Here is a 23421-nt window from a genome sequence, read left to right on the forward strand (position 1 = left end):
ATGTCTGTCGTGCTGTTGGCAGGACTCAATGGCTCGTGTGCTGCCCACAGGACTCGACGTCTCGTGTGCCACTGGCAGTACGTGACGCTGGCATGTATTGTTGCCCACCACAAGTGACGTCACGGGGTGACTGTGACTCTCTGGTGACATCACAGGGCTCTCGGGGTCATACCCGGGCACCCGCCCAGGAGCTCCCCCAGCCTCAGAGACAGACCCTGGGATGCAAAGCCCATCGGGGCGTGTGCTTCACACCTCCACGGTTGCTCAGGCCCCTTTCCAGCAGTCCCTGTTGTTGTTGGTTGGTGTGCCAGCATCACACCCCCACCAGAGCGGCTGGGGTTGGCAGGGACCTCCGGAGGTCATCTGGTCCAAGGAGGAGGGCCACCCAGAGCCAGATGGACCCTGGGCACCACTGAAAAGAGCCAGGCTCCATTGCCTTTGCACTCTCCCTTCACATATTTGTATATATGGAGAAGATCCCCCAAGCCTTCTCTTCTCAAGGCTGAACAGTCCCATCTCTCTCAGCCCCTCCTCATTGGAGGGATGCTCCAGTCCCTTGCCTATCTTGGTGGCCCTTTGCGGCCTCTCTCCACTCTGTCCCTGTCTCTCTTGTCCTGGGGAGGCCAGCATGGGACGCAGCACTCCAGGGGTGGCCTCACCAGTGCTGAGCAGATGGGAAGGATCTCCTCCCTCAACCTGCTGGCAATGCTCCTCCTCGTGCAGCCCAGGACACCGTTGGCCGCCTTTGCTGGCTCAGCTTCAACGTGGTGTCCACCAGGGCCTTCTCTGCAGAGCTGCTTTCCAGCCGGGCACCCCCAGCGTGTCCTGGTGCCTGGGGCTGTTCCTCCCCAGGGGCAGGACTTCGCATGTCCCTTGGTTGAACTTCAGGAGGTTCCTGTCAGCCCATTTCTCCAGCCTCTCGACATCCCTCTGGGTGGCCGCGCGATCTCCTGGTGTCTCAACCACTCCTCCCAGTGTGGGATCAACTTGCCAAGGGCGCGCTGTGCCCCATCTTCCAGATCACTAGTGAAGAGGAAGGGGATCAGACCCAGTACTGAGCCCGGGGGTGCACCGCTATGAAGCCTCCATCTAGGCTTCATGCCACCGATCAACACCCTCCACTTAAAGACCTAGAGCATCAACATTCAAAATCACTTCTTCACAGATCAGAGACTATATTTGCAAAGTTCTGGCTCCCCCAAGCCTTCTGCTGTCTCCAAAACCATGAGAAGTTTTCTGTGCTATCACTTATTGGCCCCAGTTAGCATTTTCATCTTCAAATACAGGAGCTCGGGAATATAACGCAGGATCTGTTGAATTGTTTGCTGCCTTCTCCACTTTTCCTGAAAATACCATTGTAGCGCTACGTGCTGAAACCACCTATCCAAATCATTTTGCGTTCCCTGCAAAAGCACTGAGGACGCCACTGCCAAGCTCAGAGAACCTCAGGGAGCCACCAGAGCAGACGTTTCCAAAACCGCAAAGGTTTTAAACCCCTTTGGCCGAGGGGGGGGGGGGTGGTCCTCGAGTCCCGAAGGAAGCTACAGGTGCGAACCAGACCTGTCGTGCCCTCATGTACAGTTTCTGCACAACAGTTGGCATCAGAAAGCTTGTGAGAAAGAAATGTCACCACCAAGGCCTTCCCTAGAGCCCCACACCCACCACAGAAAGCCTTTGGAGACAACCGATGGAGAAACGCAGCCACAACCATCTCTCCTACCTCTGCTGTAGCCCAGCAGCAGTGCTAGACCTTCGCCTCCCTCGCTGCTGAGGGACTCGATGACAGATTTCGTGAAGGTCAAAGGCTGCATCGTGACTCCCGAGTTAGAAAAAAAGAACTGCCAAGATCGATCCCCACTGTTTGCAGTTGTCAGCTCAGTTGTCACCCCAGCTCTTGTGATATTCTGCCCTGAAGCTAGGTAAGGTCTGGTCCCCACCTCCAGGACTGCCCCAAGTCCTTTCAAGTCAGCTGGATGGCACCGTCAGGATCGGGTCCTGCGACAGTTCTCTCCATTCCACAGCAAGACATAGGTGCTCCCTCCGACTATTTAAGCCGAGTTTCATTAGGGAGGAGCTGGAGTTCTCGGGGTCTGTCCCTGCAGTGCAAACCCATTCCTGATCCTGCTGCTTCCGTGGCATTATTCAGATTGCAGAGAAGGGTCCAGGAGGTTGGATCTGCAACCCAACGCCTACTAATGAACAGGCATCAAAAAGTAACCACCGCCAGAGCAGAGCGACGCGCAGACCACTCTGCAATCACGCCCAAAGACACAGCCATAAAAATAAAAGCTTTTTATTTTTTTTTTTTTTTTTTTAATATACCATTACAGAAACATCTGAGTAACATTCTCAACAGGACGGGCAGCTCCACGGCCCTGGGGGCGAGCGCAGGCAGCTAGCTCCGGGGTCTGCCATGCCATGCTCCCGAGCTGCCGCTGCTCTCGGTGCATGCCGCCCCACTCCTCGCCCTCGGCAGGGAGCCCCAGCCCTCCCAGCGTCAGGGTGTCACCTTTTTGTAGGTAATGTGGAGGTGCTGAGTCATGGGCTGCGTAGTGGTTGCCATCGAGACAGTTTGTTCGAGTTTCCCATCGGAATTGAGCCTGAATTTTCTGGTAATCTAAAAAGGGGATAAGAAAAGAAATAACGAAATCAAGCAAACAGCATCCACAGGCTAAATTCCTTACCTGCACTTTGTACCTTCCCTTTGCCATCCCTGTGTTTGCTGTCAACGCACCACAGATGGAAGGATATGCTCACTACAGCCACGCAAGTAAACGAGAAGTTTTCTCTCCTAAAAAAGGCAGCCCTTTCCAAAATACCAGCTCCAAGCCCCAAGACCATTATCCACGGAGCAACACAGTGTCCTGGCACCGCTACTGACATCACCTCAGCACAGACACGCCAACATCCCTCCACCAGAAGCGTGGCTCCTGGCTGGCGGCTCAGGGAGATGCTCTGCGCTAGACGATGTCCCCAAGGCAGCCTTCAAAACCACTGGGGCTCTCTGCAGGTCACCATACCGTGCCAGAGTAAGGCGTTGCTCACGCTACACGGGGAGATCGGAGCCTGCCGAGCCTTGGCTTGCACCTGCAGCCAGGCCGGGGTTCAGCCCCAGGGCGGGAGGGATGAGAGCTGCCATCCAGGGCTCGACAGGCGACATTGTCCCCATCCCTCCACCCGGGCAGGCTGCGAGTCTGTCTGTGCTACACCGAACCTCAAGAGAGGCAACTTGGGGTTGCCCTGTGGAGCTGGACCACTGAGGACCCGTGCAAGCAGATGCCTGAAGCCAGGCTTCAGCAGCTTCCAAACTGGAGGAGGGAGGGCCTAAGCGTCCACAGCGTTCGGCACAGGTTGTAGGTCTGCTCCTAGGTGTCACCGAAATAAAGGAGAGAAGCGGGACCATCCTTTTTGAACCTCAGCTCCTGTTTCAGAATAACGCTCTGGAGGGCGTCACTCCAGCTGCCCAGCCCGGCAGGAGAAGGGCCACGTAACCATGTGGATGACAGCAGGGCACGGCAGCTCCCCGAGTGAGCGCTGCCGTAAGGAGACAGCTTGGCAGGGACCCCACGCACCCAGCACTTCAGCCCTTCGCGCGATTTCAGCACAGATTCGCTCCACATCATCCAGAAGAGCTGTTTAGACTGCCTGGTGGCCACTTGCTGCTTCCCGTGCCGAACACAATCCCAGGGGTGACCAGAAACAAAGTCCTGGGGACAGCAGGATAAACCGCAAGCATGGTTAATCTGCAGTCACTAAAACCAACCCCATTTAGAAATTCCTAAAATGCAGAGGCTTTTGCAAACGCATTCATTTCCAGCGAAGGTCACTCAAGGGCATGTCCATGAGCTATCGCCAGTCTGCGTGCTCCGAGACAGCGTCCTCTCCGTTAACACATCCGTTCCTACGCCCGCAGCGTGCCCTTAATGCCAATATCCAACACGCCCTCCTGCCAGGAGGTCGTTGCCAGCTGAGAGCGAAGCTACGCAGGGCTGCGGAGGACACACTGCTGTTCTGACATTCATGGGGGCAAGAGCAGGAACAGGGTCATACGCAAATGATGTTTTGATTCATATTTGCTGATCAGATGGGACATCACATTTCTTTGTAATGCATGACAGTGTTCCTCAAATACCCTAAGCAGGAAAAGGCGATTAAAAGGAATACAAAAGACACTCATCTTTAACAAGAAATTATCTCGCAACGCGTGACCTTAGCTCAGGGTTTCTGAATGGCCCATTTTTTTCTGAACGGCCCGTTTTTTTCTGAACGGACCACTGCAGGTCAGACAACGAAGTCTGAAAGCCAAAAGAAGGAAATGAAATGAACTGGGCAAAAAAGAAGAGGGGGATTTTCTCTTAGAAGCGAGCTTCAATCAAAGGCTGGCTGATGGTACCGTGGGAGGGCAAGCTGCGTGTACACCCGAGATGCACGGGGAGACTGCTACTTCCCACACAGGAGAGGAAACACAAAGCACTGGGAAACGGCCACGGGAAATTGCTGAATTCAAGGTGAGCGACATCCACTGCTCTCCTCTCATCCACAAATCCAGTCATTTTATCACAGAAGACAACCAGGTCAGCCAGGCACCATTTACCCGTGGTAAAACCATACTGACTGTGCCCAATCACCTTCTCCTGCATATGTGCAGAAACCTCCAAGGGCTGAAGTGAGGCCGACCAGCTTGTAGCTCTCCAGGTTGACCTTCAGGTGCTTTCTGAAGATGGGTGAGCCATGTGCCATGGGTCTCCAGTCATCGGGAAACTCCACTGATCTCCATCACCTTTCAAAGATAACACAGCAGCCTTGCAGGCGCATCAGCCAGTTCCCTCGGTACCCACATACTGCGAGGACAGTCCCGAAGCCTAAAAATATTTGAAAACGTGCCTGTTATCCGGACACTCGCAGAGGAACATGAGCAGGGTGTTTGGAAACAAACCCGGTCTAAGAGTGCTCCTCTGCTCCCTGCAGAGCATCTCTTATCTATACACACAGGGTGGGAGCCGAGAGCCACTCGCTCCTCAGAGAGGCAGGAAGAGTCTTAATACGCTGCAATTGTCCCTTACGTCCCGTCAGCATCGCCTCTAGCAGGGACAGACCCCCAGGGACTGCTCCTCTGTCCGTGCGCGGAGCTCCCCGCACCTCAGCACGGCCACGCCAGCAAGCACCTGTAAGACAGCCCTGGCCCAGGGAACAGGTCCTCCCGCCTGAATTATGGCTCAGCTGAACCACAGCCATCCCGAATCACTTTTCGGTGGGAACGCAACATTATGGTGAAGTTTTCTCAAAACGAGCAACTAAAGCAGCAGCACACGTGCCCTTCTCACGACACCTGTGGTCTCTTCATTTCCACGGGCAATTTACGCTGTTGTCGGTGAAGAAGAAAACGCGTTGGGAGCTGGTTACCTGCCATATCCTCTCATTCCACATCCTCCTTCACCAGCAAGGGCCTCCCAGACACTCACTGTGACCAGTACCTGGGCCTGAACTGCCCTCAGGTGCCAGGTGAGCTCAGGAGGTTCCCTCTTCCAGCCTTCAGCCAAAGTCAGCCTTGGAGCCCTCAACCATTAAGACATTCGCTGGCTTTCTGTTGCTTTCCCCCTCTCCTCCTGCCAGTCTATCTGCTCACATTTCAGGCAGTGACTCTGAGAGGGCGGTCCATTTTATTTAAACGTTTGTAATTAAGAGCTCTGCCGCCTTGGTGATATCCATAGTATTTAACGGCTTTATTTCTCCCGCCATAGAAAGGAGGCAATACAGCTGCTCCTCGGAAAGGAGAAACCCAACAACTTAAAACACACATCTGAAAGCAGGGGAGTCAGGACTGCCTTTCCGGAGTTAGGACTTTGTTTGGGTAGGCACATACAATTTTTGGCACGTCAGTGAATTTAGGGAGCACACTTATGACACTGGCTGCATCTTCACAAACTTTTGCTCTCAGTTATCTATGGGTTGGTTTTATAGCACATCAAAACTAGGTTGCAAAATTAGGCCTCAAAGTCCAGAATAAGACAATACTGTATTTGCTGCAAAGTAGTGTCTTCTCTCCCGAGAGCCACACCTCACTTGTCACCCTTCAAAAATTGCAGTCAGTCGCTTCGTTTACATGTTATCAGAGAAAACAAAACAGATGCAAGAACATGCCAGTACCTACTCTTTGTGAGAGCTTGTTCAACCTTGCTGTCTTTCTCAGCTGCTAGTCAGCCAAGACAACTTCCTATGTGACAGCTAGGATTCCAGCGGTGACCTCAGTATGCCACGCTAACTCCAGCAGTGCCATCTTACTCGCAGCTGGCTGTATCCCATCCAGCTGGGTCAATGACAAACCGCCGCTACACAAAAAAGTCAAAACCCAAGAAGCAGTCAACCAAGACCGGAGCCGACAGCAAGCGCCAGCCCTGCCAAGCAGCCACAGATGGGAAGAGAGCCCGTAGCGACTTGTGAATGCCCTGAAAAGCAAGCGAGCAAGATTTGCAAAGATAAGGTGGAGCTCCAGTGAAAGGCAGGTGTTCCTAAAATATCCTGATGAGGCCCAATGCTGGACATACCTTACGTGTGCACCCTCAGACTGTAATTAATCCAGAAGACCACCATTAAGAAGTAACACCACTGCCGTACAAGGGTATTTAAACAAGACTCTCCTATGTTCTTCCCTAAGGACCTGCTGCTGGCCGCTGCTGGAGACAGGATTCTGGGTTGGCTGGTCTGATTCAGCACATCAGTTCTTATCTTAATGATCCCTCTGGGTCTTGTAATGTACGAAATATCTTCTGAAGGCTGTTACAGAAAGCATAAGCCAGGATGCCACGCAGTATTTCCAAGAACTGATGGCAATCTGTAATTAAAGCATGCTAATCGACCTATCCTCTCAACTAGACACCTTCCGGGGCTAGCAATACTATGTGAACTCCTCACCACGTGTGCACTCACCTGCTCTACGTGGGGCTTCTTGGCAAAGGAGATCCTGGCTATGGAGTGAGAAGCTATAGACAGCTCTTGTCCATTCACCTCCCCTTCCTCCACCTCCACCAGACCTAGTGAGAAGCAAGGTCATATACATTATTAGGCTACAAAGGTTACTTAACGATGTCACAATTATTAGGCTACATAATAGACCACCACTCTCCCTGAAGAATGGTTTTATTTGACCTAGCACATATCGACAACTGCAAATCCACGCAACCTCAGACATGCAATGCTGCTTAGAAAAATACAGACAGACTTACTCATACTGTGTGGGATGAGTATCGCATTGCAACTGGCAGTTTTCCCTTCAGCACCTGCTCTGGAGTTTTAGATGCAAATTTAAGCATCAACTGGGTTTTAACACTCTCCCTTATAATAATTCAGATGTGGTTCTCTCTCTCATTCAGTCCCTGTAAGGTGTGTAACAAGTACCAAGGCACTACATCCAGACAGTGGGACATTCTCCTAGTTTAGGAGCTAAGAAAGAAGATTGCACCGAGATTACTCTCCAAGATTATTAAGGGAACAGTGGGAGAGAAGCTCCCCTGCTACAGTGCTACGGAGGCTCTCGGTAGTGCCACAGCCCGGGCAGGGTCTCTAGTAGGGAACCTGCTATACGGGTCACACCAAACACTCCTGGATGGAGAGGCTGCCAAGGGGGTTTAAAACCACCACAGCCCCACCTCGCCAGGGCCACAAGCTCTACCCTGCACCGCAGAATCAAATAGGGCGAGTGGTGACGTTGGTAACAACAGTTCAAGTGGGATGTTGAATCTGACCCTGCTTAGAAGGAACCGCTGGCCAAATATGACACTAGCAATAGAAGGAGGACTCTAGACCCAGGAGCTCGTGAACCAAGGCATGCACCTCTCTGTTTCTACCACAGGGTCAACGGCAGCCAACTCACGGGAGCAGTGGGAACGAAGCATCTTATCTGTACACGCTCCCCCTGCCTCCCCACAAAAAAAAAGACTAGGATGCTACGAAGGCATCAAGAATATCCCTGGCCACTTACCACCTGCCGTCATTAAGGCTCAGACTGCCAATTCTTGTTACAGAGGCAGGAGTTCTTTCGGTTTACAAAGCTACGTCTGCAAACTCCAACATATCATTTGAGGAAAGGATACCCCTCGAGTCCCCCCCATGAGCAGTACTTCAACTTGCAGTCCTTTCCTGTCACAGAAAGCTAGAAAGCCACGCTGTTTGGGTAAAGCCACATAGCCCGTCCTAGAAACTCAGTGCTTTTGACACAAGCTCATTTTTTAATTTATTTTCGCTGTGGGTTCAGCGCCAAAGAGCAGCATCGCTGCTCTTTGGCGCTGAACCCACAGCGAAAATAAATGAAAAGAAACCGTGAGAGGTGCAATAATTTTCTGGAAAAGTGATGAAATGGCACAGCAGGGTAAGGACCTCTTCTTTTCCCCTGCGTGGATATCAAGTGTGTACCTGTATTCTGGGCACTGATGAAGGCCACTTTATTAGTGTCAGGTTTGAGGCGGATGAATCCACATTCTCGGTGCATGGGCTTCCTGGTGTCCGGATGGAAGGCGTTGAACCTGAGGGGAAAATCAGAATACAAACGCTGCTGTTTGTTGCACTGAAAATACAGTGTTTGGCCTGGTTTCATCTCAGAGGAAAAGGTATTTTATTTAACCACATGATTGCCTGCAGTATTATTTGAAGAGTAAAGGACTGACAAGGCTTCATGGTTGGAGACGTAAACATGTAAAAATACAGTTACTTTACAGGCACAGCTATTTCGTAGAGCTGGAGTTAGTTATTTAAGTTCAAGCTTCAGATTTTCCACAGCTCCTGGGTCTTTCTAAGAGCTAGCTCAGAAACTCCCTCAGGAAGTCAGACATTTCACAGATGCTGACGCCATACTCTGTCTCAAATACTTGCTTTTCTCAAATAAATATCTGGAATTCCAATATCATCTTTATTTAGCTTTTAAACCTGGCAAGTTGGGTTTTTTGTATATTACTTGCTGCAGGCAGTAACAGAGCAGACTTATTTCTCCCACCACCCCCTTCAAAAAGAAAAAAAGTTCAGCTCAGACTCTTATTTATTCTTCATGAGGCCTTAAGAGTTGTATGTTTGGTCACCCATAATGCGGGTGATCATATATATCATGCATGTTCATATATTACATTAGTGCTACAGCATTCCTGAGTCTACACAGGTAACTGAATTAAACAGCAGCTTAAACACAATAGCAAGCTAGGTATCTATATAATGTAGTGGAGTATCCTCTTGGTGTTTCTTTATTCTAGACTAATCTCTTTCTTTCCATACTGTTTTTCATAGAATTCCCCACTCTGCATCCTTCTACAGGAAAGGAGATGGAGGCAACCTCGGAGCTGCTGCTGTTAAATCTGCACCCAGAACTGCCTCATGCGACAGCAGTTTCCACACGTGCCTCTGCTGTGCAACTGGGATGTGCCTGCTGAAAACGGCCAACACCAGTCACCTTGGCCACTGTGACCTGTCCTGGGACTGGGGATATGCTGTATCGTCAGCTGCCACCCAACGGTAACAGGGCAAGCCTGCAAGAAGAGCTTGACCAAGGGGCTTGTCCAGGCGCTGGCACGTGGCAAGCTGGAGCAGTCATTTATTAAAGAAGCACCGAGAGCTGAAAAGGCCAAAGCAAGTGTTTCCTATGTGAAGTAAAATATAATGAATCACGCAGAGTCAACATTTCCTAGAAGACCAGCAGCACAAGGTGCAACGCATGGCACCTCCACACACGGTACAAGAAACTCGTGGGCTTCAAAGAACTGGAGACAAGGAAGGGGGAGCACAGCTAAGGCATGCAGTTAGGCAGGAGTCGGAGTGCCTTGCAGCTGCTTCTGGCTCCCCAATGTCCTCTGGGTACAAATACACAAATTACTCCTCCTGTCTGGCTTTGTGTCTATACAAAGGATGTCTCCTTTTAACCATGTGATTATAGGAAGAACCAGCAATGACTTCTATCGGTGGTGCAGAGCTGCATCCCCGCTATGGACTGTCCTAGCATCTCAGCCTCTGTGCCCTGCAGCTAGTGAAGCCAGGTACCCTGCGGAGTCATGCCTCACGATGGGATTATCTAGAATCAAAGGAGGAATGAACTTCAGGCTTCTTTCAGTGCTTGGAGTGTTCAAGAGACACATGGACTGTCTTGTAACAATCAAGTGGCACTGCTCCAGGAGCCAGGGAGGCACAGGGTCTCTGTCCTCCAAGCCTGCTGCCTATTTTCCTGACGCTTCCCAGAGCTCAGCAGCTCTGAGCTGTGTATCTCCTCGGCACAAAAAAACCCCCCACCAAACCAAGACAAAAAAAAGGCGACTCAAATCAGCAACTGTTCAAAAGGTCGAGAAGGAGGCATAGACAGAGCATGACTGTCGGAGCTTTGTTTCTTTTGGAAACTGGACTAAAAATGTCACATGCTGAGCTGGCAGCTCTGTCACAACGGACAGCGCACACCAGGAACACAGGGCATCTTTCACACAGCCTTGGCATCTTCTAATTATTCTCTTCTCTGGTTTTCAAAGCAACAAACTTTCCAACTCACCCCTCCCAAATGAGTATTGGAGCAGCACTGAACAGCTAGCTAACGTGTCACTTCTCTTCCTCCAGATTTCTTTTCGATTTCTCTTAGAACAACTACTTGCAGCCAAAGCAGTTAAGCTACCTGCCTCCTACCCCATATAGTTTGTTAAACACTTTAATTTTTCTCAGGTTTTCACAGTGGTGAAGACTTCGGACCAGTTTAAAATGGGCAAACTTGACAACCAGGTGGTAGCTCCTTCATTTATTACATCTGTAAGTGGGAGCTTCACAAAGCAGAATGATAGCAGTTTTAACACTATTACCTGAAGATTCATTTCTAATTAGACAGCTACCGCCAGCAAGAAGAATGGTGGGGGTTTTTCTGGCCATGAGGACAGTACATCTTTTGGCTAACATATACACCCAGTGCACATCACGTTGAAGTGGAAGAATCACTGGTCTTTCAAAGGCAGGTACGGAATTTGCACAAACAGTAGTGCTGTCCATGCCGGGACCATTCTTGGTACCCTAAGTTACTCTCACTATTCTAAGTTACAGTCACATTCGCAGCACCCTGAGTTACTTCTCACTATGTAACCCTCAAGACTGGCGGGCCACAAGAACCATACGCTGCACCATGGCCACAGTCCTGATCCTGTACACGTATGCTTCTGCACGAGGTCACTTTTGAAAAGCTCTGTAGAAGTGCACTGTACTCTTGGGCTAGCGAATCTTCAGCGATTGCAAGTGTGCAGCTCTGGGTATGTTGCAACAGCATGCTAATTAATCACAAGTTTTAAAGGAAAATGCAAGTCAGACCATGCAGTCACATATCATTACATCATCTCATTTGGTAGGTGAAAACTTGTTTACTTTGCCACTGGAAAAGAAACACAACCAACAAATCTCACTGGAGCCATGCCTGCTCCAATCCAAAAGCTGCTGCCAACACAGATAAACCCCTAGACTTACGAGAAGTTGAGCATGGGCTGCCCCACGTGAGAGATGTGCACTTCTTCCAGGTACTGGAAGGGCTTCATTGTAGGGAAGGTGCCGTCTCCTGGCGGGTCCGAGAGCCAGGTGCCCAGCATCCAGGACAGGGGCTCCATCACAGGATTCAGCTGGGGAGTCTCTGTGGAGGGAGAAGAAAGAACAAAGAAAGAAAATTCAGGGATTTGTGTTCTGCAGCTTGCTGTGAGCTGCTTACAGCTGGGTGGAGGTGGACACAAAACACCTCAGGAACGGTCCAACGCAGCAGCGACGCTTTTCTCTAGAGCAGCGTCAGCTCCAAGATGCAAGGGGAGGCTGGGAACAACAAACAGTCACAGAAAGTAGGTCTGTTTTCAAACCTGCTCTTGGCCTTACATAGAGCCACTATGCCAGGTGGTCCATTTCTGACTCCTCTGTAGCTTGATCTGAAGAGAAAGCCCCCTCCCATCTACACGCAAGGAAGGAGAAGACTGACATCTCAGCGTAAAGAATTATCACTAAATGATAATTAAATCTCTAATGCTCTGGCCTGATTTTTCTCAAGCACTGAGTACGTACCGTTCCTGTTTGTTTCAGAGACCAAGGAAACGAGTCCTCACTTCAGAGGAAAAAGAAAATCAGGCTGCATACATAATCAAGATCAAAGTTTGGCTGTAATTTTTTTTGAAGAGGTTAACAACGACCTGCACTTGTACAAAGAGACAGGGATCGTTCGGAAGTTGTTCTGCTTAGGCTCTGGACTAACGCTAAGTAGGTGAAACGTTTTAAAAAGACTAGGGTGCCTGCAAGTTAAAGCGTAAATGGAAGAGAAAGCTACTTCCCTTTGTCATTGCATTTATTAAGAAGCAACCAAGGTCTGTTTCACAAAGTTAAAACTTCTTTAACGAATCATTTTAGAAGAGCTTTGATAAACAACAGTTTTGCATTTTGCTGTGATTTCAGAGGGTGTGACCTGAAAAAAAAAAATAAATCAGAGAAATGGAGACAGACAACTTAAAGCCACGTGAACAGCAAAGCAGATCCATTCCTAAGATATAAGCAGGGAAAGCGATACGGCACCCACGCGATCTCAGGAAACACCAATACCAATAGAAATGAGGTGCCCACTACTCTAGGTTAGCTATGTTATGCAGACAAGTATGACTTAAGTGTACTTAAAGCATGTCCTCCTCCCACTCACGTGATAAATGACTCATACTGGCAGGGCGGGAGTTGAAGGGGGTTGTTTTCCACACCTAGTGATATCGCCTAATACAAGAACAAGCTACCTGTCCGGCTGGTCGAAAAGGCACAGACTCAGCTGCAGGGAGAAATTATGACCTAAAAAGGTGATGCTGTGGGTAAAAATTTGCTTGATCAGTCCGAGTCTCACTGTGCTCAGTCCCAAACGTCAGGCTAAAAAGACTGAGCGAGGAGGAAGAACGGAGAGTCTGCACCTGGAATGCCAAAGGAGGGGGAACAGAAACCTTCCCGGGTAAAAGAGAATTACCACTTTATTCTCCCACAGATAGCAGGTTTAGAAAGTCAGCCGGCATGTCAGCAAGATGCTGCTAACTACTCTTCTTTATCCTGAAGTATTTTGCAAGTGAAGCGACATGAGAAAACATGAGAGCTCACTATGAAACAGGTGATCAAAAATCTACAGCATCGGAGCCAGCCTTTGCAAAGACCGTCCTGCCAGCCTCTGCATTCACCACCAGCTTACCAGGGTGTTAAGAAGGGGTTCCTACAATCCATACAGCAGTGTTACTGTACTGGACAGCATTTCATTGTACTTACCTTCCAGCTGTACTGTGAGCAACCAAAGCAACAGAATATTATTTTCCGGTGCAGCAAAGACCTTAACAGTGATGACGGATAACAAAAGTCCAAAATTATTGCTACAAGAAACCCCATACTTCTACACTGCTTCTTAGGAACCAGTTTTCCTTTCTACTTTCACGTTGAGAGCACGCAGTTTTGCAAGTAAGGAGAGTATCGCTACCCCGTCCAACTGGTATTTGCCTTCCACTTGCTACTGCATACACTGCATTTCTTTCCAAGCTTTTTGTGGGCTCAAACTCCCGCCGTGGAAGGGAAGAGCAAAGCTTTGGAAAGGCTAGGAGAGACTGCAGCCTGGGCTGCTGCTGCCCTCTCCTGGGTCAGGAGATGGCAACAAAGCCTTAGGAGCGGGACGCTTTCTGTCACCAGAGTGCTTGTAATAGGGCGCTTCATTTTCACCTGCTTACCAACCTTGCAGCATTTCAGGAAAAAGCTCCAAAATGCCAGATGACAGAAATGCTTTAGCGATTTCCACTCTTTAGACTCGGTTATAAACCAAGAGAAGCTAACCGATCATTTCCAGCACCCACAGCTTGACCCCACTGCCTTGCTGTGCAGCGTCCAGCCTGGCTGGAGGTGCCTGACTGGGCAAGCTAGTCTCACTTCCGAGGAGTTGGGACTCCTAGCCAGCTGAAAAGTGAAGAGGTAACTGTATATCCTGAAGTCTACGGCATCTGGGCAAACAACTTGGCCAAGCGACCGTTATTACTTTTCCAAACTACCTGGATGGCAGCGAAGCCAACATGAGTTTTTTTCAGTTCTTAGGTCGCTTGGAAAACCTGAGAGCCACAGAAGTGCTGGTGGGAATAAGGACCAGAGCCTCAGTGAAGTGCAGAAGAGTAAACACATCCTGATCACATCCTATGCAGCGCTCTTCCTACCTTCGGGATTGGTCTCTGACTAGTGGACTAAGTCCTTTTTTCTCCCTGGCAGCCTTCTGTGCCAGAGGGCTGAGCTGAGAGAGCAGAAAAGCAAGAGTGGGGAGGCAGACAGGAGAGAGGCCGACTGAGTCCATCAGGAGGAGGAAAAAAAAAAAAAAAAAAAAGTGGTGATTTGAAAAGAAATTTGCTTCTTATGTTGTGGTTGGGGTGGGTAAATGCAAGACTATTGTAGCAACAAAAAGTAGAGTTTAAAGAGGAAAATATCTTTGTCTGCTGAGCTGCTTTGTTTCAAACAACAGGTTTATAGACGCAGTCACTGTCAAGAGGAATTTCACTGATGAAGGAGCGTGTACGTCCCTTTTTAAAGATCTACACTCTTGGCGCATCACTTTAACCAACCTGCTACTACGGCTTAAAAAGCAAGTGTGTGACGATATCAAGAATACGAACCACGTCTGAGAATTTGCAGGGCAAGAGGCACTGGCCACCCTTCTGCATGTTTACAGCTTCAGACTCAGATGGGGTCCTCTTAATGCTGGTTCTCTTGCATCCACATGCAGAGTTATAACAGGGAAGCTCACACTACAGCCTCTTTCTTAACAAGAACATTCCTGGAGTCACTTTCCCCTACCAGATGATGCACTTTCTTGAAGCGATTAGGGACCCAGCATCTTCGAGACCTCCGCTTGTCTATGAAATCCAACTGAAATCAGCCACACCGCTCACAAGTTGCAACAGCTTGGGAGATAAAAACCACAGGCACGTAAGCAACCTGATCACCTAGATCTCTTTTCTTCAGGAAGCCACTCAGGCCAAAACTGCCATGCCCAGGTCCTGGGCACACGAGTCAGCTCCGTTTCACCATCTGACCCCACTTCAACCCTTCGAACTCGCAGATGGACTGTTTCCACATCTTTCCCATTCACGGAGGGTTTAGAAGTCAAATCCCTCCCTACACTGTAACAAAGTCAGACCGTAACCGGCTGTCCACGCTTTGCAACGGGAGACGGTGCGCTCTCCCTGCCATGAGACAAACCAGACAAAGCAGCTGGACAACCCCCTCGGGCCATGTCTACACAGGCTTCAGCCAGCGTGGCTCTCAAGTGGGATCCCTGGCACAGAAAGCTACGCTGGCACAAATTCCTACGCAGCTTTATCAGCAAAACTGCGGCGTGAGCAGCCAGCTGGTTGCTACCACGGCAGATAACCTATTTCCCCTAAGCTGGGGAATACTTGCTGCAGGAAACTTCAGAAAAAAAACCAACCCCAAAACCAAAACCAAAACCACAAACAAAAACCAAACCAACTCACACAGCACCTTTTCAGTCTTCAAAGTGCAGGGTCTACAGCAACAGCCCGGCAGCCTCCTGCAGTCCTTTCTTCAGCTGAGTCACTTGCTGGATTTAAATCATCATCAAGGTTCTGGTAATTAAGGAGCAGCCTTATTCAGCATACTTTTTCCATATTTAAGTACAGAAGGTGGCTTTGTACTCTGCTGCCCTTCCCCAAGTGTTGCAACCCTTTACGCACTTTGCTGATGCTCCCCCCAGTAAACCAGTAAAGCATTCCTAGCACTGATGTGCTCTAGCTCCATCTCTGCTCTAAAAGCTGGGAATGTGGTTATATTCACAAATTTTCATCTTACGGCCTATCTTCGTAATTAATTTCATGACCAAGCACCAATGTGTTATTGCCTCCGTTTCTAACCTCTGCGGTAAAATGCTCCAGTGCCGGTAGTCACTGCCACAGTACTCCTGCACTACAAGATACAGAGAAAACATTTTTAAAATTATACACTATCATGAGAAACCCGAACATCCTACCTGAGCTTACCTCATTATGTTTTACTTTCTCTCGAGTTTTCCTTAGTTAGCGTTTTCATTGCTTCCCAGTCGCAAGCTGTTTTTTTGTTGTGAGTCATTGCCGACTCACTGCAGAATTAAATGCTTAATGCAGAAGCTGTACAGGCTATTAGGAAAAAAACCCCTAGAAAAACCAAGACCATTCCACTGAAAAACAAAGCAACAGCAGAGCAAAAACTCTTGTTTCCCCCCTTCCAACCGCCCTTCTCTCCAAGGCGGTGGTGAAAGAGCCATCTCCCTGATCAACCAAGTCCCAAACCTGCTGCGTGTCAGGTCGGTGCCTGCACGCTGGTTGCTCCCACGCGGAGCACGAGGCAGCTTACCTCCCACCCGCGGCAGGGCAGCACGTGCTCGGGCCATAGGTGCTGTGAAGCCTCACCTAGTCTCTCTCGTGATGCCTCTTCACCTATGCACAGACATTCCTACTCCTTATCTCGCTCTCAGCTTACTTTATAGCTCCCTTGGTCTTTGTAACACCCACTCACTCTATTGACCAGCCTTCTACCCTAGCTGTTCCCACCCCAGACAAGGCAGAAAAAAAAATCACAAGCAGCACCTGCCATCTCAGAAAAAAAGCATTTTTCTTCCAAAATCTAGCTCCAAGTTAACGCGCAGCTGCCAGGTTAGCAGTGCCTGCCCTGGTAGAGGCAATTTTTCTGACAGCACATCTCTGTGATCCATTATAAGCGTTTCATTTTCAAGCTAAACTGGACAGGGACCCATTGCTGTTCAAGTCCTGCTCAGACAGATGAAAGTACAGCATCTCGCATCCTTGCACAACCCCACTTCTCTTCTCACTGCCACTGAGGAACATGATTTTGCTATTTGTTTTCTGCAACATGAACGAAAACCTGTTGCCACCTTGATGGGAAACACCACCTCAGGCCCCACAAACCAGGCATCAGGACTCCATCTCGGCACAAAACCAGACAGTTAATGTTCTAGTCGATCTGCTTGTCCCCAAAGTTCACCAACTATGCTTCATTTGCATGTAAAAAGTATTATAAACAACCCCATTTCTATGCTGGCTTTGTAAAAATTAAAGACAAATCTAAGCGGGAAGAAAATATGATTTCCTACAGATTCCTAGCAAAATTCTAACCATTTTTCACGTGGACTCATTTTGCAAACTCTCCTGCCTTTAATATGACCTTCATGAAAGCAGACATGCAGTGTGAAAGAGGCTCCACATATGCTCAAGTGGCTGAATTCTAACAGCTTTACCTCTCTGATAAATACAGACACTTCAATCCCGTTGAATCGTACCTGCGTTCGCTCCATTGCCAGCCATAGTCTGCAGAGTTATTTCTCTATTGCTTGGCCTAGCTCTCTAAGCACCTTCGCTCACCAGAAAGTGCTTTGCGCAGGGTTGATAAGATGGCTATAAGGGAAGTGAGCTCACGATTAGGTAAGACAGTAAACCCGGTGCCTGCTGGGAGATGTAGTTTTACGAAAGGACCAAACTTGAGCCCGTTAAGATGAGATGATCTTGTGAAAGGAGCATCTCGGATCTCCTGTCTGTGCTAGGACTGAGGGAGTATGATGCAGCAGAGCTGCGAAACCTTCAAGCAGAACAAGATGGTCAGGCAGTACGTGTGTATCAGAGGACAGTGCTGTTAGAATAGCCTCCCCTTCCCCAGGACACTGGATCCATATTTGCTCGCTGGCTCTCCCTAATTTCTCCCAGTGCATCCTGTTGTTCTCCAGAAGATGCAGCTAACCTTGTCCTGCCTGGTGCACTGTGCCTAACCGCGCTGCTCTGCTGGAAGTATTCCTCAGCCTTTGGTCCATGGACCTCAGAAGCGGCCCACGAAACAGAAGGAAACATTTTCCTAGCAAACAAGTGAGCAAATTCCAAGTTTAGCTGGGAAAGGTCACCGTGGCAGCTGTGCAGAAAACAGCCCAGGGCTCCTCCTAAAACCAGTTAGTCGATCTCCCTGTTAAGACAGGTTGGGAAACACCGCTTGAGCACATCGTGACAGTTCGAGCACGCTGTGAGCCAAACTCACCCAGACTGAGTCACCGATCCTCAAGCGTGGCTGGCAGGGACTGCGTGTGCAGCAGTTCTGCAGAAACCTGCTCCTTCCAGCCGGTTATAGTTTGGATACAGCCAGCAGAAATTTCCTTGTCTCACTGGAGGAAAATATCAGTTGAGAACTACTACCAAAATGAAGATCTGCTTAACGGGCGCGGGCCTAAGGCTCATTTTTCTGCTCGCGATTTTGTGGCAGCGGCTGAACATCAGGCAGCAGCAAAGAGAGGTCCCGCAGCGTGTGGAGCTGGGACGCAGACACGTACCAACCTGCACGGTCAGTCCAGTCGGTTACTTTACTTACACTCCCCATCCCCAAGGCGCTGCCTTTAGAAGAAAAAAATACGCAGGCTCAGGTTCACAGCTAATAACATCACCTCAACTACACAGCAGATGATTTAGGACAACTGAAATGTAGCTACTAATGAAGACTGTAATTATTATTAACTTCATATGTTACCTGACTGTATTTTTATGAATACCAAAAAGCCTTTCTTCAATTAAGCTGTGTATCACAGTAAAACTTAGTGTCCAGGCATAAACCAGACTTTGCCCAGCAGCAGTCAGCTGCACTTCATCAGGTATTTTGACCGCCATAAACTATTACTATGAGTACACAAAAAGCAATGCAAGGCAGAAGAGCACCAAGATTAAGCTAAAAAAGAAAAGAAAAAAAAAAAAGCCAGCCAGCCACGAACAAACCCTTTAAAACAAGTCACCAGCCAAAGGGTTCCATCAGAACTTCCCATTGCAGCAAGCTACAATCGCCGAAATGGTTCATTTTCACATCCTGATCTCCAGTTTTGTTCACAAAGAGATGGCAGAACAGGTAACGAGTTGGTCAATTCATTTTAAAAAAAATGACATTTTCCTTTCGAAGATAGAATATGTAATTCTTATGTTCTTATAGAAGATAATATATAATTCTCACGTTCTCAAAGACATTATGTATAAGAACATCCATCTCAGGAAAGAAAAGAAAAACCATAGTGCCTACTAGAATAAAGAAAAACATTCTTCAGGACTCTCTTTTTGCAATTAGTATCTCATTGAAGGTATTCCAACAAAGCTAGACACCCTTTTTTCATATATATATATGAATGACACTTATGGAACCCTAAAATTGTACTTAAGATTTTTTTCTTCAGTTTGACACCAAAACAATATAAAAATACAGACCAGAAGGTACAAATAAGACTATGCTGATTTCCCACGGGGGAAAAAAATTCTTTTCTCCCCTCTCCCCAAATCAAATTGTGAGTTTTCCCATACTTTGGAAAATTAAAAACACGTGGGAAAAGTAGCGTTGGGTGTTGACCTTCAAGAATTTTGTCAGGGTTTATTTTCTTGCACTTGAGTGAGGAACTAGGCCATGCTATAATAGTCTGGAGAACATGTCTGCCTATGCCAGTATCACGTTTCTGATCGTGTCTAATACCACACGGCTTTAGAAGAAGCCGTGAGGTTTCTCCTCCTAAAGAAGAGATGCGAGAATTACCATCAGGGGACAGCTAACCATCCATGGGTGACGACTTCTTCAAGAAAGCCTCAAGTCACGCACCCTTCACAAGGCAACCCAACATTTTCTCAGCAGCCACACAACCATCAAACGTCATTAGATGCTCCTAAACTCTTCCCCCAAATTGTATCTTGCAACTAGAGTCGTCGTGCAGAAGTTTTATCAGCTGTATGTTAACGCACTCTCTTTCTTGCATGACAAATGGTTATGGCCCGATTTGACTTCTCTGCAACAACCTTTTTACACGACCTTGTCCCTCGCTGAGTTCCCCTACGTTTTCAGGTGTCTCTTTTTTTTTTTTAATTGATAGAGAAGTCATTCTCCATCTCTTCCCACTTTATTATCTGTTTCCTGACTTCTGCCTTCTGAGGGAGGAAATGATCAAACCAAACACAGACATTCGGTCACAAAAAGTGTCATGATACACAGTGAGGTCATTGTCATATTTGATACCAACCACCCCGCTTAGATTTCCTATATCCCGAGTAGTGAGTGCAGTATATGAAATCTAAGATCAGAAGTACTTCTTACATCACTGGAGAAGACTACAACAGCTTTCCCAGATACCTGCTGCCCATGACAGCTCATTAACACGCCAAAAAAATTCACAGGCACACTCCAAAGGAAGGCAAATCCTAACAGGTGCTACTGAGTCACAAACAAGTTAAAAGAATCCAGGAAGGGGGGGAAAAAAAAAATTTCATCAAGAGAGTTGTCTGCAACACCACAACCTAACCTCCCATTCCACACCAGGAATCACCTCGGAAACTTTTGGGATGTAAGAAATAGCTCGTGTGCCCAAAAACCTAATTCTTTCACCTCTATCTGTTGGTCTAACACGAGCTACTACTCCTCCTTGCAAAAACGTACCTTTCTCCTATCTTTTACCCATCACATCTTTACGACCTTGAACTTAAACAGCCTCTTATTGCTAAGAAAACGGTGAATTCTGCCTCAACGCAAAGCCACTGGGAATACTGACCACAGTCCTGGGATAGCAGGCTGTTCAAGTAAGGGAAACTGATCCTCTTCAGCTCATCTAGCTTCTCCTTCAGCTTCCTGACTTGACTGTCAGAGCGACTGATCCTCTGCCTCAAAAGTTTCAACTCTCCGTTCTTCTTTTCTACCTGCTCACGCAAGCAGCACACCTGACTTTTGCTCTGCCTGGAGGAGAAACAGTACGAGTGGAGGGAGTCGATGAGCTTGCAAGCTCCCGAGGCCGACATGATGACCTCGTTGATTGACATGGGGTTGGCATCCGTGTCACCCTTCCGCCCCACCACAGCCTCAGCGGCAGGCTGAGGGGTAAGGTCTGCTGGGGATGCCGACAAACCCTGGGAAGGTTTCTGAGGGGTCGCAGTGAGGGATGAAGTAGGGGAGCCTTCTGCTACGGCCTTATCGTGTCCCATAAGATGGCTGCTGCAGCTTGGTTCCACGTCTCTCTTTGGCCTTTTCCTTTCTAGCTGCTCTTTTGGGAAAGAGGGCCTCTCTCTGGCATGCTTAGAGGAAAAGCTGTAAGAATGAAGGGAGCCGATGAACTTGCAAGCACCAGAGGCGGGAGGCGTGAAGTCGTCGACCGACACACCGCTTCTGTCTGCTACCCAGCTCCCCGTCCAGGTGGCTTTAGGACAGTCCTCCACAGAAGATCTCTCAGGCTTTTTCTGAGGTCCAGGCTTTGCAACCAAATTATCACCTAACGTCCTTCTCCGAGGGCCATCCAGCTGGCTGCGGAGGTTCTCTTCCTCCTCGGACATCGATCCGATTTCCGCTTGCAAAGTCGCCTCCTCCATCTCTTTCGTCCCTTGCATCACCATGAAGTCCTGGCCAGAAGACGAGGTCCTTTGAACTACCTCACCGCCTCCTTCCCTTGGGTCTTTTCCATCCTGCAGCGGCACCTGGCTTGCTATTTTTCTTCGGCTTCTGACATAATCCAGGTTGTCGTGTTTTTTCTCTGCAAGCTGGAAGATCGTAGGGACGGCAGTGGGCTTCAGCAACCGGTGCTGGTCTTCCAGCCGCTTAGAAAAACTGTCTTTGGTGAAATGCTCGCTGCAAAGAAATGAATACTTGGTGGGGGTCCAGTTGTCTCTCTGAACAGCTTTTAGCCACTGAATCAGACGCTTTGAATCCTTCAGAGGGAATCTAAAAAACAAACAGACAAAACCCATGAAAAAATGAGTTGCATTTTGGAAATCAGAAGGCTTGGTACCCTTCGGTTTGGGAAATTCTCGTGAAAGCTGTATTTTAACAGGTCACACTCGTTTGAGGACTATTTCGGACTTTGGGCCGAAACACCCGATATTCGTTCCCCCCGTTAACACCTCCACTTCACAACCAGCGCAGAACTAAAAAGCGTTGTTTCCCTTCTCATCAGCACCCGACCCATCCTTCAGCTGCTCATCTACCCGGCGGCGAACGCAGCACCCTGTCCGCCAGGAACGAGGATGCGACGAACCCCGAAACGCCCCAGCTCGGCCAACGCGTTGTCCGCCCGCTGCCTCCGAAACCCTGCCGGTGTTTATGCCGGGTATATTTCATAAGGCGTAAAAATGCCTGGACTGAAAAAAGACCCCGAGTAGCTGAACGAGGCGCCTTTCCCAAAGGGGCTCGCGTCCGCTGCCGGAGATAACGACCTGCCCTTGGGGACTCACCTATGGCAGCATCCCCAACGAGGCCCCCGGTGCGGGCAGAGGCGGGGGGACAGGCCGAGGCGGGGACGCGGTGGGGGGGAACACAGGCCTCGGCGTGAGCCTGGGGCCCAGGCCCTGCGGCGGCGAGGGGGAACTCCCCGCTGCCCAGCCGATTTCTGGAGGCGTTAAGGAGCCCCAAGCCGGTCCCCGGCGCTGAGGGAAACAAAGGGCGGCCGCTGCCGCTCGGGGCCCGGAGGTACCGGGAAAGGGACGGGCAGGCACGGCGGGGGAAGCGCCGCGGGGACGCGCAGCCGCCCCCAGCCCGGCGGCCAGGCCGGAGCGGAGCCGGGGGATGAGGGAGGCCCGGCCGTGGCACCTGCGGAGGGCCGGGGGCGGTGGGGCTGAAGCGGGCCGGGCGGCCGCCCTTACCTGTGGAAGGAGACGGCGCCCCGGTGCGCCTTCCCCTGCCGGTTGGAGCAGTTGGCGGCGGCGCAGCAGATCACCATCTCCGGCCGCCGCCGCCGCCGCCGGCCGGGCCCGCCCCGGCCCCGGCCCCCGCCCGCCGGCCCGGGCCGCCGCCAGCCGTACAGCAAGATGGCGGAGCCAGGTCACCCCGGCCGCCCCTCCGCCGTTGGGGAAGGGGTTTCTGTACGGCACTGCCGTCAACCAAGATGGCGGCCGCCGCACGGCCGCCGCCATTTTGGCCGAGGCGCCGCCGTACAGCGCCGATGCTGTGGGGCGGGTGGGGAAGGTGGAGGGGGGGTGGGGGGGATCGCTCCCGGCGCCGCTCGCTTGCCTCCTCGGCGCTGCAGGGCGTCCGCCTCCCGACGAGCCGCTCGGTCCGCGGCGGCCGAGCCGTCAAAGGCGTCTCCGAGAGGGGCGGGCGTGGGGGAGAGTACCCTCCCGGGGAAAGAGGGGCGGGGCTCGGCCGGCGCCGTACAACACGATGGTCGCGCCCGTATGTCGGAACTTCCCCGGGCGTACGTGTCATGGGCCGCTCCCGCCGGCGTCGTGCGGAACGAGCGGAGCCCTTACGCGCCTCCACGCCGCCTGCCCCAGCCGCGGCTCCGCTGCCGACCCAGCGCCTAGCCCTTCTCCGCGCCGCCTCTACCGTACGGCAAAATGGCAGCCCCCAGTGCGCGGAGGAAGCCGCGCGGCGCACCGAACCGTGACGAGCGCCGTCGGCAGCCAATCGCCG

At 50.1% G+C, this 23421-nt stretch overlaps 1 protein-coding gene across 3 annotated transcripts; it reads right to left on the minus strand.

The window, feature by feature from the left end:
• Positions 1 to 2316: 2316 nt before the first annotated feature.
• On the minus strand, positions 2317 to 23067 carry THAP4 (THAP domain containing 4). 3 transcript variants are annotated; one of them, XM_050902535.1, is made up of 6 exons: positions 23020 to 23067; positions 20579 to 21735; positions 11464 to 11623; positions 8410 to 8519; positions 6928 to 7031; positions 2317 to 2617 (listed from the first exon to the last, which is right to left on the minus strand). In XM_050902535.1, exons 2-6 carry the CDS (start codon positions 21408 to 21410, stop codon positions 2498 to 2500), a joined length of 1326 nt encoding a protein of 441 aa, XP_050758492.1. In that variant the 5' UTR covers positions 21411 to 21735; positions 23020 to 23067; the 3' UTR covers positions 2317 to 2497. The 3 variants fall into 3 exon arrangements, with proteins under 3 accessions (XP_050758492.1, XP_050758491.1, XP_050758493.1); XM_050902534.1 differs by lacking the exon at positions 23020 to 23067 and adding an exon at positions 22653 to 22729; XM_050902536.1 differs by lacking the exons at positions 20579 to 21735; positions 23020 to 23067 and adding an exon at positions 17312 to 17375.
• Positions 23068 to 23421: the final 354 nt, after the last annotated feature.

This window comes from Gymnogyps californianus, chromosome 10 (assembly GCF_018139145.2).
Source record: "Gymnogyps californianus isolate 813 chromosome 10, ASM1813914v2, whole genome shotgun sequence".
Classification (NCBI taxonomy): Eukaryota; Metazoa; Chordata; class Aves; order Accipitriformes; family Cathartidae; genus Gymnogyps; species Gymnogyps californianus.